Source organism: Sprattus sprattus (assembly GCF_963457725.1).
Source record: "Sprattus sprattus genome assembly, chromosome: 1".
NCBI classification, from domain to species: Eukaryota; Metazoa; Chordata; class Actinopteri; order Clupeiformes; family Clupeidae; genus Sprattus; species Sprattus sprattus.
Genome location: NC_137920.1, coordinates 41914104 through 41930289, shown reverse-complemented (window position 1 = coordinate 41930289; position 16186 = coordinate 41914104). Strand labels below are relative to the sequence as shown.

General features: G+C 46.8%; 1 protein-coding gene across 1 annotated transcript in view; it reads left to right on the top strand.

The window, feature by feature from the left end:
• The window catches only part of pkd1a (polycystic kidney disease 1a), a gene marked incomplete at its 5' end in the record, with an annotated part of 77806 nt that overhangs the window by 27845 nt on the left and 33775 nt on the right, over positions 1–16186 (top strand). Inside the window, 14 exons of the mRNA XM_080844363.1 lie at positions 1–29; positions 295–509; positions 780–1544; positions 1766–1897; positions 2057–2232; positions 3896–4032; positions 4325–7989; positions 9678–9824; positions 12217–12357; positions 13362–13650; positions 14886–15108; positions 15325–15484; positions 15691–15843; positions 15980–16124. The exon at positions 1–29 is cut by the window's left edge and continues 122 nt beyond it. Coding sequence (XP_080700489.1) covers positions 1–29; positions 295–509; positions 780–1544; positions 1766–1897; positions 2057–2232; positions 3896–4032; positions 4325–7989; positions 9678–9824; positions 12217–12357; positions 13362–13650; positions 14886–15108; positions 15325–15484; positions 15691–15843; positions 15980–16124 — 6377 coding nt within the window. The remainder of the gene's footprint in view (positions 30–294; positions 510–779; positions 1545–1765; positions 1898–2056; positions 2233–3895; positions 4033–4324; positions 7990–9677; positions 9825–12216; positions 12358–13361; positions 13651–14885; positions 15109–15324; positions 15485–15690; positions 15844–15979; positions 16125–16186) is intronic.

Genomic DNA, 16186 nt, shown 5'->3' with positions numbered 1-16186 from the left:
GGAGCCGGACAAACACCTGCTGCTGCCAGGTGAGCCAATTGTTCTGGGGTATTGAGTGTAGGTCGATGAAGGAAAACAATTATTGAAAACAATTTTAGCATAAGGCTGCAGCATTACAAAAAGTGAAAAAAGTGAAGGGTCTGATTTCCTTCTAAATACACTGTACACAATGTCAGCTTTGTCAGTGACATTTCCCTTCTTTGACACACTCTTTCCTACCCAGGTTGGGGTCACCTATGTGCATATTGCCTTGATTTAAGATATTTCATCTCGCTAAGATTTCAATGTTTGCAGTGTGCCAGGATGTGGATGAAATGTCAAACACAACAGTGAGGCCCTCGCCCCCGTGCCCATCCCTGCAGCACTGGTGCCCCTTCCTGGAGCGCTGCAGGCCCCTGGACAGCCCATGCCACCACACATCCTGCTTCAACTCCTCCGGGTCGGAGCCCTACTGCCTGGTGGGAGAGGTGCACTTCACCCTGCCCGCTGGACCCTCTGCACACCAACTGGTGAGTCCCCGACTGCAATGGAAATAGGAAATATTCTATGGAAATATGGCAGAGTAACTGGCTTGGCTATCAAAAACTCCATGGCCATGTAAGAATGAGAGGATTTTGTTTTATTTAAAGAAGATTTATTACTTTTTGGACAGACATCACATAAATCTTTTTAAGCCTATTTTTGTCTGTTTTGAGTTTTAACAGTGACACTTTTATAGGTTTGTTGCAGATAGTTGTTCATTTGATGTCCACTCTCTGCACGTTATGCCATTTTTCCAGGTACAAGAAGAGTTGGAGGACCTGATGGTCTACCCTGGGGATTTCATCGCCCTCCAGCATGATGCAGGTCCAGGTTCCCTCCTCCACTGCGCCCCCGACCCGTCCTCCCCGTGGAGGCAGAGTGTCCTCCGCATCAACCACTCGGACTGGATCAGCGCCAGCAGCCCCCTCAAGGCCACCGACACCAAGCGCTGGGTTCATGACAGTGTGTGCCTGCTGAGAGTGCTTCATGTGGGGCAAAGCCAACTGAACCTCACAGGCGCCTTCTTCAGTTCTGGTCTTCCCCAGCCTGGAGACTACAGCCTGGAGGTGACCGTGAACGACCCTGACTTCCCAGTGAACACCACCTGCCTGTTCCATGTGGTTCCTCCACTAGGCCTGTCCGTGATTCACCCAACTAACCAGAATGGGACAGTCTACTTCCATCCCAATCAGACCTCCGTGCTGGTGAGGGTGCACTCTCAGCACAGAGCAAACATCAGCTGGCAGGGCAGCAACCACACCTTTTACTTCGAGCGGTTTTGCCCCCAGGACCTGGTAGCTAAAGTAGCAGAGTGCAGACAGACGGACCCCGATAACGAGACCTGGTTCGCCTGGGTGGACCTCCACCTGGCCGTGTCTCCAGGCCCAGTGGCAGTGCAGCTCACGGCTAAGAGTGAGGTGACCACAGATAGCCTGAGCATCCAGGCGCAGGTGGAACTACCACTCTGGGGCCTACAGATAAAGCCACATCCGAGTCAAAGAGTGCTAATGTTATCAGTGGTGGTAAGAATATGTCTTATATATATATACGTATATATTTATTTTTTATTTCCTCATGTTTTCTTCTCCTTAGAATCCAATTTCTGTCAAGAAGCATTTAATGCCACATGACATGCTTGAGTGCCTGGAGGATGTACTCCTGCTCCTCTTCTTCTTTTCCTTTGACTATTGAAAAATGCTTTCTGACCTTTAACCTTTTGCATGTCTTTGGATAAACTCTTCAGAGCTACAAGGCCATGGTTGAAGGAGGCACTGACCCCAACTTCAAGTGGACCGTGGATGATAAACCGTATTTCACCTATTACAACACTGTTTTCAATGTCATCTACCAGAATGCAGCTGTGTACAAGCTAACGGTGAGCAGCCATTACTATCATGTGCTTTAGAATAGTGAAAAGCATCAGGTGCTTCTTTATATTTCAATTCAATGTACTGCTCTATCACTGCCGTGAGCGATGCATGGCGTGGCAGTCAGAACTAATTGTTGCTATTGATCCTTCCTGATTGTCTCCTAGGTAACGGCTATGAACCATGTGAGCAGCCGGACGGAGCACTTCAACGTGACTGTGGACCGCATGAACCCCATGGGTGACATCACAGTCCTCGGGGTCCCCAGCATTGTCACACAAGGCTCCAATCTGAGCCTATCAGCATCAGTCACAGTGGACATATCAGTGAATGCAACCTTCAGGTACCTCAATTGCTCCCCCAAACTCACACCTTTCTTGATTCCCTACGAGAAGAAACAGACACATTAGGACAACCTGAACTTGGTTCAGATTTTTAAAAGGAAACACTCTGATGGAGCCACATGCTCTGCATATAAGATCTTCAGTGGTAGTTCTTGAACTGCATTTGGGCTCCATATATTCTCCATATCCAGAAGAGGTATTTTTTTTAAGGTGCAGCAAATACAAGGGCGGAACTTGAGCATACATCTGCAGGAGGAACTAAGAAAGTTTAGTGTAATGACATTGTGTATCTTATAAAATAAATATGATGTGTGCAATAGCATGGAAACTGATTGGACTATAGCAACAGGATTTCTTGAATTTCTATATTTTTTGAGATTATGATTAAAGTTTAAATTAGGTCTGCAAGGCCTTCATTAACATGACCGTGTTCATAAACGAACTTATCCAAACAAACCTGGAAGAGCCTGTACATACGCCAGTCCTGAGCCCTATCAAGTCATGGTCAATCACCAACCTATGCTGGAGAAGACTGGAATCAGAATGGCCTTATATTGAGAGTGCAGCCTCCATTCTCAGTGCTGTAGAGGCTTCGAGTAATTAATTGACTTATGAAATGTATTTTCTTCCAAGAAAAGAGTGCAGCTCCAATTGAAGGGAGTTATCATAATGTTGTGTGCATGCAGTATGGGTCTGCACACACACAAACACACACACACACACACACACACACAGTCGCACACACACAGACGCACACACTCACACACACACACTCACACACACACACACACACACACACACACACACACACACACACACACAGTCGCACACACACAGACACACACACTCACACACACACACACACACACATCTCCTGCTATAAATGGCTAATTTCCATGCACACACCGCTTCTGGATTTACTGCTCTGTGGTTCCCAAAGATTGCTGACAAGATTTTTCCCCTCTGCTACTTTGCCATCGTGCTTAGCAAAACATCTTTTTCCATTATGCCCTTGCCTGTGTTTCAGGGCACAATTTGTTCTCTCCTAGGTCTCTCATTTCTCCCCTGCTATATATTCAGTATAGTTTCTGCACCTTGTCTTCCTCGCTTTTCTTCCTTTTCGTGTGCTACAGTTGTATTTGACTGTGGGGATTATATTGTGCTTGATCTTATTCTGTTCCCCACTTCATACTCTTATCCACCCCCCCTCCCGTAGCTCTCACCTGCTCAGATTACAGATGTTCAGATAGGGCTTTAAATGGGTCAGCCGCATTGCAGCATCGCTTCAGTGGCCCCCTGCACATATCCCCTGTCACATCCAAATAAGCTGGAGAAAAAGCAGATTGTCACTAAGCATCAGTTGCACTGCTATTCTCAGTTGCTCAGAAAAAGTCTTGCCATTCATCTGTTGTCAGCTTCCCTTCTGTAAAGAAAAACCTCATGTGCTGTTTTTTATATTTTATTAAACTGGTTGTACAACATGGGCCACAGATAATAGCGTTTCCCTTGAAGGAACAGTAAACCACATCGTGTGTGTGTGTGTGTGTGTGTTTGTGTGTGTGTGTGTGTGTGTGTGTGTGTGTGTGTGTGTGTGTGTGTGTGTGTGTGTGTGTGTGTGTGTGTTTGTGTTTGTTTTCATATGTCCCTTTGTTCTCATCACAGGTGGTCATTCGGAGATGGAGGATATCAGACCCACCAGCACAAGCCTCCCTATGACCTTTTGACCTCTGCCATCTCTGATCCCACAATAAAGGAGATTTACCTGCAGGACAACGTCAGCTATGTGTACGCCCAGCCAGGTTGGCACCACTCCTTACAGTTCTACTCCTCTCGATCACGTTCTTCTACTCTCCATGTCTCTCTATGAGCTGGAAGATATTCATAACGGCAACATAACTCAAATATAAACATTTAACCCCCTGAGAACTAACCTATAGAGTCCTCTGTAGTGGCCTTTTTCTTTAAGGAAATCACAAAAAATACACCTATTTTTTCTTGGTTTCCCAGGAGGATATGACTATTTTAACTTCAAATTGTATTGAACTATCCCATCAAATATGCTTATTCTCTCTTGTCTTCTTGTCTTCACAGGAGAGTACACCCTCCTTGTGTCTGTGTCCAATCGGTATGAGAACAAGACCCAGAAGGTTGATGTGTATGTCTTCAGCATTTTGACGCTGGTGGAGATCGAGACGGAACCCAAAGTGCTGCAGGCAGGGAAGTCTGCTGAGTTTGAGGCCCACCCCTGGCCCTCCCCCTACGGGATTGTCTACACCTGGGACTTCGGCGATAATGTTACAAGGCTGCAGGGTCGTGAGCGGCGGGTCTCCCATGCTTACACCCGTAGTGGCGTCTACAATGTATGTGTCACTGTCAACAACACCATCAGCACCACTGGGACATGCACCATGATGATGGTGTTTGAGGAAATTGAGGGTTTGAAGGGCCAGTCGTCAGGTCCCACTGAATTCAACACTCCCATGGTGATAACTGCACACGTGCTGGCTGGCAACAATGTGACCTGGAGCTTTGACATGGGAGATGGGAAAGTGGTACCCAGCATGGAGCCAAGGATTAAGCACACATACATAAAAGATGGAAACTACTCGGTGAACATCACGGCGACGAATGCAGTGAGCTCTCAGTGGCTTGTGATTCCTGTCCATGTGTTTGTGCTGCAAGTGCTGTGGTTGGAGCCGGCTGGATGCATTCAGGAGAGCACTGATGTCACCTTCCGTGCTTATGTGTCAGGAAATGCTTCTGCTTATTATTATGAGTGGAGCTTTGGGGATGGTACACGTAACGAGACTCTCCTTGGCTCTCCTGAGATCACACATTCCTTCTTGGGGAGTGGGGAGTACCATTTATCATTGCTTTTGTCAAGTGGAGTAAACAGGGCACATTTTTACACTTGGGTATGTGTCCAGCCTGCAGTCAGCAGTGTTTCACTCGAACCCTTGAGTAGTCATGTCAAAATTGGAGAGGAGAGTAAGTTCACAGCTCTAGCCATTCCTGCATTTGACTATACTTATCGGTGGGATTTTGGCACCAGGGACTCCAGGGGGCCCGTGCAGGGAGCTGCAGACATGGCATTCACATACAGGAACCCTGGCCAGTACCTGGTGACGGTCACGGTCCTAAATAACATCTCATGTAGCAATGCTACCATTATAATGGAGGTGCAACAGCCAGTGGGTCCCCTGCTCATTATGCACAATGGCACTAAAGAGAACAACCTTACCTTGGATCAAAGTTACACATTTCAGGCTTATTCGGACTCCATTGATGTTCAGTACACCTGGAACTTTGGGGATGGAAAGGTCCTCAATGGTTCAAAGGTCACTCATTCCTATAACCTCTCAGGCAACTTCAACGTCACCCTGTTAGGTCAAAATGCAGTGAGCACCAATAGAACCACGCGTTTGCTGTCTGTCCTGACTCCCATCCAAGGCCTGTCAGTCAATGCTAGTGCAGTGAATGTTCCACTCAATGCATCAGTGAACTTTGAGGCACATCTTCACCAGGGGGATCGAGTCAGGTTCTCCTGGATCCTTTGTGATCGTTGCACATCTATCCCTGGCTCAAACGTCATGTACTACACCTTTCGCTCAGTTGGGACATTCAATGTAATAGTTACAGCATCAAATGATATTGGTACTGCCCAAGGAAGCATCTTAATTTATGTTCAGCGGGAGCTTGAGGGCCTGCAGATCATTGCAGAGGAGCTGGGAGAGAAGAGGTGCTGCTATGCTACCAACCAGGTCCTTCACTTGCATGCATCTCTGAGGGAAGGAACAAACATGTCATTCAGCTGGAACATACTGAAGGAGCAGGAGACCACCCCTCCATTGAACTACAGTGGGAAAACAATTGATTTGAATTTTTCAACTCCAGGTACTCGTGAAATCTTTCTGATATCTACCAACCTCCTTGGCCAGTTGTCTGTCAACAAATCCATTCGGTTTCTAGATCCGGTCTGTGGACTTATCCTTGAGATTTCACCAAATCCTGTTGCAGTAAATACCCACACAAACATGAGTGTGTCTGTTAGCGGTGGCACAGACCTTCAATATAATTGGACAGCGGATGGTGTTCTGTTGGACTGGTTTGATAGTTTTATCCACCATAGCTTTGAGAGTCCAGGAATGAAACAGGTGACGGTGGAGGTCTCGAATGAAGTGAGTACCGAAGTTATTTCCAAATGGATCAGTGTGCAGCAGCCCATCTCAGGTGTGTGGTTTTCTGCAAGCAATGTAACAGAACAGAACTTTGTGGCCTCTGGTGTCAATGTTACCTTTCGTGGAGAAGTGAGTTTGGGAACTAATGTCTCTTGGACATGGTTGTTACCCAGTGGCAGAAGAACAGGACGACCAGTCACATCCTATTTCTTCCCAGAACCTGGGAACTTCTCTGTCACCCTGAATGCTACAAATGACATCAGTAAGAAGGCATTATCCCGTGACTTCACAGTTCAGAATCGTATTCAAGGATTAAATTTAAAAACAAGCAAGGTGATTGCAGCTGTTGGAGAGAACGTGGAATTCACCATTTCCATTGCGTCAGGAACATCTGCCAATTTCCTGCTGAGCATCAGTGGAGATGCCTCTGTGGAGCTCCAAAACATGACCTATGTGCACCAGTTCACAAGGGTGGATCCGTACATAGTCAACCTGACTGCCTTCAACCAAGTTAGCTCTGAGAGAAAATCCCTGCATGTGGAGGTGATGGAACCTGTGAAGGAGCTGTCAATTGTGAATTGCTGCGAGGCCGCCATACCTGTCGGTGTGGCAAAGACCTTCGTTGCAAACATAGAGGCTGGAAAACCTGTGACCTTCCTGTGGACCTTCGATCTGCATTACACAGCCACACAAAAGACATTTGTGTCAAAGGAGGTCACCTACACCCCTACGGAGCCTGGTACACTGATCATCTTCGTTCGTGCCTTTAACCTTCTGGATCCTTCTGGTCTCAATATATCTAAGACAGTCCAGGTTCAGAACATCCTAAAATCAGCCACACTTGAAGCTCAACCGCGAGACACTTTCATCAACAAAATAGTTTCCTTCCATCTGGCTGTGAGCCCACGCAACTCCCGGGCGACTTTTCAATGGGATTTTGGTGACGGCAAGGACTACTTCTCTACGACCTCCAGTCTTAGTCACACATACTCTCTGCCTGGGCAGTACCTAGTGAAGGTCAATGCCAGCAATTTTGTCAGTTGGGTCCTGACTGAGATTGAAGTAAATATCCGTGTTCTGGCATGTGAAGAGCCTGAAGTTCAGGTGAAGCAAGCTCCGAAATTGGCGATTTGGCGCTACCAGCCCACCCTGGTGGAAGCCAACGTTGACCTGAAGGGCTGTGATCACTACAGGGTGGAGTATCTTTGGGAGGTGCTGGCCGCCAAAGACTGCCATGATGATGATGATGACACGAAGGCACCCACCAAGATGTCTCTGCCCCCTGAGGTGGATGTACAACGGATCCAGCTCTCTGTGCCCAAGATGGCACTTCCCGCTGGGAACTACACCCTGGTCTTTTCACTGGCGTATGAGGGGGTCCCTCTCAGGAAGGCTGCCTGCCTTCAGCTGTCTGTGATGTCTGGGAGACTGGTGCCCATCATCGAGGGCGGCACATACCGTGTCTGGTCGAAGACGCAGGATCTCCTGTTGAGTGCAGAACAATCGTACGACCCAAACGTGGGCTTGGAGAGCCCTTCACTTCTGTCCTATCACTGGGAGTGTGAAAGCACCACAAAGGTAAGCAACATGTCCTTGCCTTGTTTCAGTTCACTCTCCGCTCTACAGGGCCACTTGAATGTGATTCAGAGTAGGAGTCAATTGCAAGTTCAGTGTCAATAGCATTTTAGGTATTTTGTTCAGTCTGAGGTTCAAGGCTACAGTTATTTTGAATTAAATGTATAAGTGATCTTGTTAATGGTAGATCAGAGTCAACCAGAACAAAATGTGGTCTTTTAGATGATATTGGAAAGTTGAGGACAGGAAAATGTTCACTGATTTGGCACAGATCCCATTCACAGGGATGGTGGGAAATATGTGAAATGGCCTGCCCCCCTCACACACAGACACACAGACACAGAGACATACACACTGACACACACTTCCTATGAAATATAGGAATAAATATAGAAATATATATAATATATATGCAAAATATAAATAGTGTGAAATACAAGTTCAGAGCTTGTAATCACAATCTATGAATAATTTTTGTTTGTCAGTAATTCCTTTTTCTTCCTGGGTGTCTAACAGCATCTATAAGAGGGACTTTGTGAAATGATTTCTCATCAGTAAATAAGATTGAAAACAGCTTAAACAGTCAAGAGACTGGAAAATGTAATTTAATGCGAGGTTATTTTCTTTTCCCTCTGTGTGGTTACCGAATACTTTCATGCGTAGCATTCCTCCTGCCAAGTCCACGCCACCTCTGGCAGGAGCCCGTGCTGAGGATTAGTGGCATTACTGGTGTGCCCAGTTAAGACTGGAACTCTCTGGAGCTCTTACATAGTGGTCCTTGCCTGGTGCCATTTCTGATGTTCTTTTCCATGACTTCTAGAAGAAGAGATGCCTCAGAGGTATCCTTGGAGCCGGAGGGAACTCTGAATAGTTTCTCATGCTGGTCAGGTGGCAATGGAGTGTGTGTGTGTGTGTGTGTGTGTGTGTGTGTGTGTGTGTGTGTGTGTGTGTGTGTGTGTGTGTGTGTGTGTGTGTGTGTGTGTGTGTGTGTGTGTGTGTGTGTGTGTGTGTGTGTGTGTGTGTGTGTGTGTGTGTGTGAGTGTGGGAGGTTTATGTTTGGGCAGGCAGGTTTAGGGTTTTGGAGATTAGAGATTGGTCAGCGGCTCTAGTGAGTGTTCTGTCTGCTCTCGCTTACAGATTCTGTTCGAGTGGAATGGCTTGGGTTTGTGCGTGTGTGTCGAAGTGTAAGTGAGTGTGTGGTTATGTGTGTGAGAAAGAAATAGGGTTTGACCGGAGATATGTGGGTGTGGATGTATCAAGAGACTGGGTGTGTGTGTGTGTGTGTGTGTGTGTGTAAGCAACAGCACGTGTGCGAGGGAGCACTGCTGAAGGCAGAGGAAGGGTGAGAGAGGTGTCTCAGGGTTATGTAACCATGAACAGATAAACTCTGCATTCCTCAACCTCTCCATCCCCCCAACCCCCCCGACCCCCCCCACACACACACACCCTGAGATCACACCCAGTCACACAGCCACACAGTATTTATGGGCATATGTGTATGTAAGCATACAACGAATATATAATAAATACTTAGTTGATTGTCTGTTTTAATCCCAGGGTATATTTGCAACATAATAACATCAAAAAATTACTCTTTTTTGACTGTGCTACTTCACTGTAACAGTGCAGCTGTTGTCCTTCCTTATACTATGGTTCTCTGTTGACCCACTTTCCTCTCATCTGTCATGCAGGGTCTGTCTAAGTGCCCCGCTCTGGACCTGGGCTCCAGCGGGCCGGTTCTGGGGATCGCCGGCTCAGCCCTGGAGGTGGAGGTGGAGTACACCTTCCGTCTGACCGTCAGCCAAGAGGGCATGCCTTCAGAGTCCACAGTCCAGAGGGTGGGTGTACCTGTCCCTTCACTAACACTCAATAACGGTTTGGCACAGGTGTAGACTGGCTGTCAGCCACGCTCATGCAGGAGCAGGTGGCTGCCTTCTGAAGGCTGGCAGTTCTCCAGGGCACACATGATGTGTTCTGTTGGTTTTAACTCCCCATCTCGCACACACATATGGCAGGTTGGTGTTGGCTGTCTGGGACTCTTCAGGGCACTGTTGGGTGGAATATTTTTGGAATACATTTCAAGCACTCGCTAAATTGAACTCAAACTATTACCGCTTGGATGTTCATTCCCTCATCAGAGGCTTTGGATTCTGGAGTTTCTCTCAGTAGACATTTCACAGGTAATGCATGCAAGGCTGCTGTTTACTGAAGATTCCACCTCAGAGGAGCCGCAGCCTATCTCTCCTGTCCTCCCTCTTTGACTTTGCTCTTCTTGACTCTGCAATTTATTTTCCTGGATGTATCACATTTTTGTAGAATGTGCAGGTTTTCACTATAATATTGCTTTATTGTGCAAGGGTATTTTTGTGCAGTTTAGCCATATTTCCGTGTGCTGTGCTGATAAATGAAGTCTCTCCCTTTCCATTCTCTGATTTGCCAGTCCATTATGAAAGACTTTAATTGATCAATCTGTTCAGTCATTATCTGTGACATTTAGTTTATGAGGCAAGTGGAGAACGAAGAGAAAGTGCCTGATGAAAAGCAAAATAACCCTCCCAGTCGTGCGTTTATGGAAAACTCCGAGATCAAGTGAGAGTTGTTCTCTTAATCTATTCTGAAAGGAAAGCATATCCACCCTATGCTTTTGGCCTCTCACATACATTCCTTCTTCTTTTGATTATAGATGAGAAACGTTCAGATGCCAGATTCCATAGCAAAGGGAGTGGCTCTGATCTCTAGAGTCCATAGCATAACTTATAGATTTCATCTCCTTGCTAGGACCTACAATGCGTAGTTTAACCAGGGGTTGATCCAGGCTTAGACTTGCCATTGCATTGGTCAAAGTGGTTTGGATCAGATGATCCTTTGAGGAAGATCTTCTGTAAAAGTTTGAGAAGCTTTGTGAATTCAGCCTTATAAATCCTTTTGGGCACGGGTATACTGCAACTTGACAGCTTCTTAAGCAGAGTGCTGGGCTTTGTTAGGATCTGGAGAAAATAAAACTAGGTGTCATTTTCTTTCTTTTTGAAGATGACTATGGCTGAGTCAGTACTTGTTATGCTATACAGCAGAGTGGCCTAATTGTTGTGCATACTGATGGATCTTTAAATGGCTTCTCATAAGTATCATCAGTGATAAAGGAATCACAGACATGAGCACAAAGGATTTGTTCTCAGCTTTGTTGCTCTCCCTCTTTGTCTCTTGGTTTTATCACTCTCTCACCCACACACACACTGCTCTTTTCTTTTTCTCTTCTCTTCTCCCAACTCAAGTTGCCCTTCCTTCTCCTTTTCATGTCTTTATGAAGCCTATAGCCAACATATTGTCACCATGAGAAGAGCAGCATAGTCTAACAAACCACAGGGAGAGAGGGGGCACCACAATCCTTCATGTCAGTATGTGGGTCAAATATGAAGTGAATAGCCTATATTGGGTTACAGTAAAGGTGTAGTAGTCTGAAAAGTAAATGGTGAATTACGATCATGTGCTCCACTCACAGCTTGACGTGTGCTCTGAAACGGGAAGGCAGAAAGCTTGAGAATACTCCCACCCGTGGAGAGATCACTGCAGGGGGTGATTCAAAAACAGTAGCCATGTTCATACCTTTACCAGGTCACCTCCACGGGCGTCCACACGGTAGCCATGACCTTTTCATGAGATGTTTGTGATGTGCTTATAAAACCACAACTAACCCTTACCCTCCTTGATGGGTTGGACTCATGTCTTGAACATTAATGCGAACAATAATGTCTTAAGAACTTCTCTTGAACTCTGAGCTCTGGACATCCTGAGACTCATATAGCCATGTTGTAAACGTGTTGTATGAGATTTCATACAGTGTAAATCAGTCATAGTGGCCAACGATAAACAGTGTCATAGAAGTGCTTATGTAACTATTTTGATATTGCATCCGCCATGACATATTAACAGCAGGGATATGATGGTCTTATTGAACTTATACCTCAGTGTTACTTCACTGCAGTGTTCCATGACATATTAACAGCAGGGATATGACGGTCTTATAGAACTTTTACCTCAGTGTTACTTCACTGCAGTGTCCCCAGGTGGTGCAGTGGTTATCGTCGATTCCCAATTGCTACTGTACGTTTCTTTGAATTAAAGCATACCTCACCTTTACATACACACAATCATACTCACACTCACAAATGGTGTTTGCGCTGGTCTGTAACCACCCTCTCTTCTACTCTTCTCTGCCTGTGTGTGTTTCAGGTGCTGGTGCAGAGTGGCCGTATCCCCATGGTGTCGCTGGAGTGTGTGTCATGCAAGGCTCAGTCCATCTACGAGGTCAGCCAGAGCTCCAAAGTCTACCTAGCTGGGACCTGCAGCAACTGTCAGGGATCATACCGAGGGGTGAGACATGGAACAAGTCATCAAAAGTCTGAACTGATTTCTGTTGCAGTTATTTATTTAGTCAAACCCTTGTCTGGATTGTGCTCCGTTTGTAATTGTCCTTGGCTAGTACATTTTCCACTGAGGATCGGAACAAGTCATTAATGTCAATTTGTTTGTTGTGGGCCAAACTTAAATGACCTTAACCTTCAATGATTGACCCACAATGGCCTTTAATCCAAGTAGCATTGTGATAGTAGCACTCTAATATCATGAGGTCTCAGGGGCATGATGGGAGTTGGAGTGTTGAGTGTGTGTCTCCCCTCTGGTCCTCTGCCCTTCTTCTGGGGGTTAAAGCACTTTACTGTTTCTTCAACACAGAGTGATTGGGTTGAGGTCATTGCTGGGAAAATGTTCTCTTTTTTTCCCTCCCAAACTTTCTTTCTGTTTGGGTGGAATGATGTCACTACTGAGGAATGGGAGCCGAGGTGGGGAGAGGGACTTTGATAGGCGTGGAGGGTGATGTCATTGTAGTCATATGGGGTGTTCTGCTAGGGTGATGTCATTGTAGTCATATGGGCTGTTCTGCTGGGGTGATGTCATTGTAGTCATATGGGCTGTTCTGCTGGGGTGAGCTGTCAGTCGGATAGCCAGCACATCTCTGTTGACACATGGAGTCTATATTGAGATTCTAATGTGGAACTAGGTTACTCATCTTTCTATGAACAATCCGTTGGCTCTTATAAATGAAACAAGTCATCCTGGCTATAGTTTTGCCACCTGGTAGACTGCGGAAATAAGACTGAGACCTCATTACAGCTTTAACCATCCTGAGTCTGCTTCCTTCATGAACACCCTGCTGAATCATTCTCCTTAGCTGTGTAATGAGGACAGAGTTGGCCCTGAATCTGTTTTAGTTTTTCTGTGTCAATCAGAAGAACTCACCTACTGATTTTCTTTTTATTCTGACTGTTACCTTCACCAAACAAGTGAACATGTTCCCCAATGTCCCCTGTGTTCTCCAGCGCTGGACGGCCAGAACCCAGGGTAATGAGAGCCTGGTGCTGGACTCGAGCACCACGACCACAGGCAGCGAGGGCATGCGCCTGGTGCTGCGGCAGGGCATCCTGCGTGACGGCGAGTCCTACGTCTTCAGCCTGCACATCACTGATGATGCCATGGAGCGTGTCGGCGTGGCGTACATTGAGCTTCGCTCCAACATGCCTCCATCAGGCGGGGTCTGCTCACTGTGGGCCGATGGACCAGGGCCTCAGGTGCGCACCCTGCTGGACAAGGTGTACTTCAACTGCACAGGTGAGGGGAGACGCTGCTGCTGACTAGGGATCAACCAATATCCCCTTTTTAGGGCTGATACAGATATCATGATCTAATGGCTTAGGATGGCCGATAACCAATATTTGGCCGATATTTTGTGCATCACATTTGGCTATTGCAAAAAACAAAATACATGAAGGGAATTCTAATGAGTACATTTGTGGATACTTTCTTTGACAAACAACAATTGATATGCAGATCTTAAACCACAAGAGAACAATCGTTGTTTTACAAATTTAAAGGAAGAAAAAAATCTGTTTGCCGTCAGTGTTTTTTTTATATAGTCATGTTGTTACCTCGGCCCCTTCATGGCAAACAGTGTTACGATTCACTGAAGCATGAACATAAACAAGTTTCAATAATCACCAGGTCTCCTGTAGTTTTATAGCCAGGGAGCACACATGCTGATGAAACTTGTGCTAAATAAATACAGAGTGTATTCTCCTTTCTCTTGACCCTGAGGAAGTGCTTTAAAACATCCATGCACATGTGCAGTAAATGCGCACAGGTCCGTTATGAAAGGCTAATGAATAGCACCAATGATGGCGTTGACTAAGGTAGCAAGGATAGGATAGGGATGAAGCTAATGAATAGCACCAATGATGGCGTTGACTAAGGTAGCAAGGATAGGATAGGGATGAAGCTAATGAATAGCACCAATGATGGCGTTGACTAAGGTAGCAAGGATAGGATAGGGATGAAGCTAATGAATAGCACCAATGATGGCGTTGACTAAGGTAGCAAGGATAGGATAGGGATGAAGCTAATGAATAGCACCAATGATGGCGTTGACTAAGGTAGCAAGGATAGGGATGAAGCTAATGAATATCACCAATGATGGCGTTGACTAAGGAAGCAAGGATAGGATAGGGATGAAGCTAATGAATAGCACCAATGATGGCGTTGACTAAGGTAGCAAGGATAGGATAGGGATGAAGGTAATGAATAGCACCAATGATGGCGTTGACTAAGGTAGCAAGGATAGGGATGAAGCTAATGAATATCACCAATGATGGCGTTGACTAAGGAGGCAAGGATAGGATAGGGATGAAGCTAACGTTTACCGGCTATGTGTCTTAACTCACTCTCTGCCTCTATTGTTCAATCCCTCCTCTTCTTATTTGCCTTCGTCCCTTTACTGATGTGTGTGTTTGTGTGTGTGTGTGTATGTGTGTGTGTGTGTGTGTGTGTTTGTGTTTGTGCCCATCTCCTAGGGTATGCAGATCTGGATGAGTCTCCATCTCCGCTGCTGTACAGTCTGCTGCTGCTGCGCTGCTCTGCTGCTGAGTTGGACTGTGAGGAGTTCTGTGTGTATAAGGGCACCAGCCCCGAGCACTCCACCTTCCTGCCCCCGGGGTTCAGCTCCGCCCGCCACCGCGTGGCCGCCCTCATCACCGTGGAGGACCACCAGGGGGCGTTCATCACTGCACTCAACAAGTGAGTGGCGCTGGCCAGAGGGGCTCAGATTCAGAGGCATAGACGACGACGATTAGAACATCCTCTCTGACAGCGGTCAGTTTTCATTTTGCTCTGTGTGTGTGTGTGTGTGTGTGTGTGTGTGTGTGTGTGTGTGTGTGTGTGTGTGTGTGTGTGTGTGTGTGTGTGTGTGTGTGTGTGTGTGTGTGTGTGTGTGTGTGTGTGTGTGTGCCCCAGGTCCATGGAGGTGGTGTTACCAGAGGCTCCAGCAGGTTACAGCAGCCTGGCCCACTGGCTGTCTGACCTGACAGGAACTACCCTCAGGGACCTGCTCAAGCAGGGAGACTCCCAGCGTGTCAGAGAGCTGTCCCTGGCTCTTATCACAGTGCTCAATGAGGTGAGCCCATCCTCTCCTCTCCTCTCCTCTCCACATATCCATTCAGATCAAAAGAAAAGAAAATTGCTCAAGCAGTTCATCACACTTTGTTAACACTGTAATATGTCCATATCTCTCTCTCTCTGTCTCTCTCTCTCTCTATCTCTCTCTTGTTCTCTCCTTCTCTCTGTCTGACCATCCATCCCTTTTTCTCCCTGTCCACACAGTATGAGCAGACTCGGCCGTCTGTGGTAGTGACTCGAGCGGAGCGGCAGTACCGCGTCAGTGTCCGTGGCAACATCACCAGAGCACTGACAGCCCTCGACCTGACCACCGTGAACGACATCCAGCAGACCTCCGCGGCTCTCGCTCAATGCACAGTAAGGGAGAAAAAAAACGAGTGGGTGCGGAGAGCAGGCAACAGACTGGGTTGAGTAGGCCTCAGCTCACCATCTTGTGTGTGTGTGTGTGTGTGTGTGTGTGTGTGTGTGTGTGTGTGTGTGTGTGCCTGTGTAGGCGGTGAGCCGAGAGTTTGTGTGCGAAGAGTGTCAGAACAGCACTCTGGACAAGCTGGAGTCCATGCTGGAGATTCTGCAGACCGACACCAAACAAGGAACCGTCACCCCCAAAGAGATAGCTGACAACATCCTCAACATCATGGGTGAGTTTGGATTCGTCCCTGCACACACACGCACCCACACACAGGAACACACACACACACGC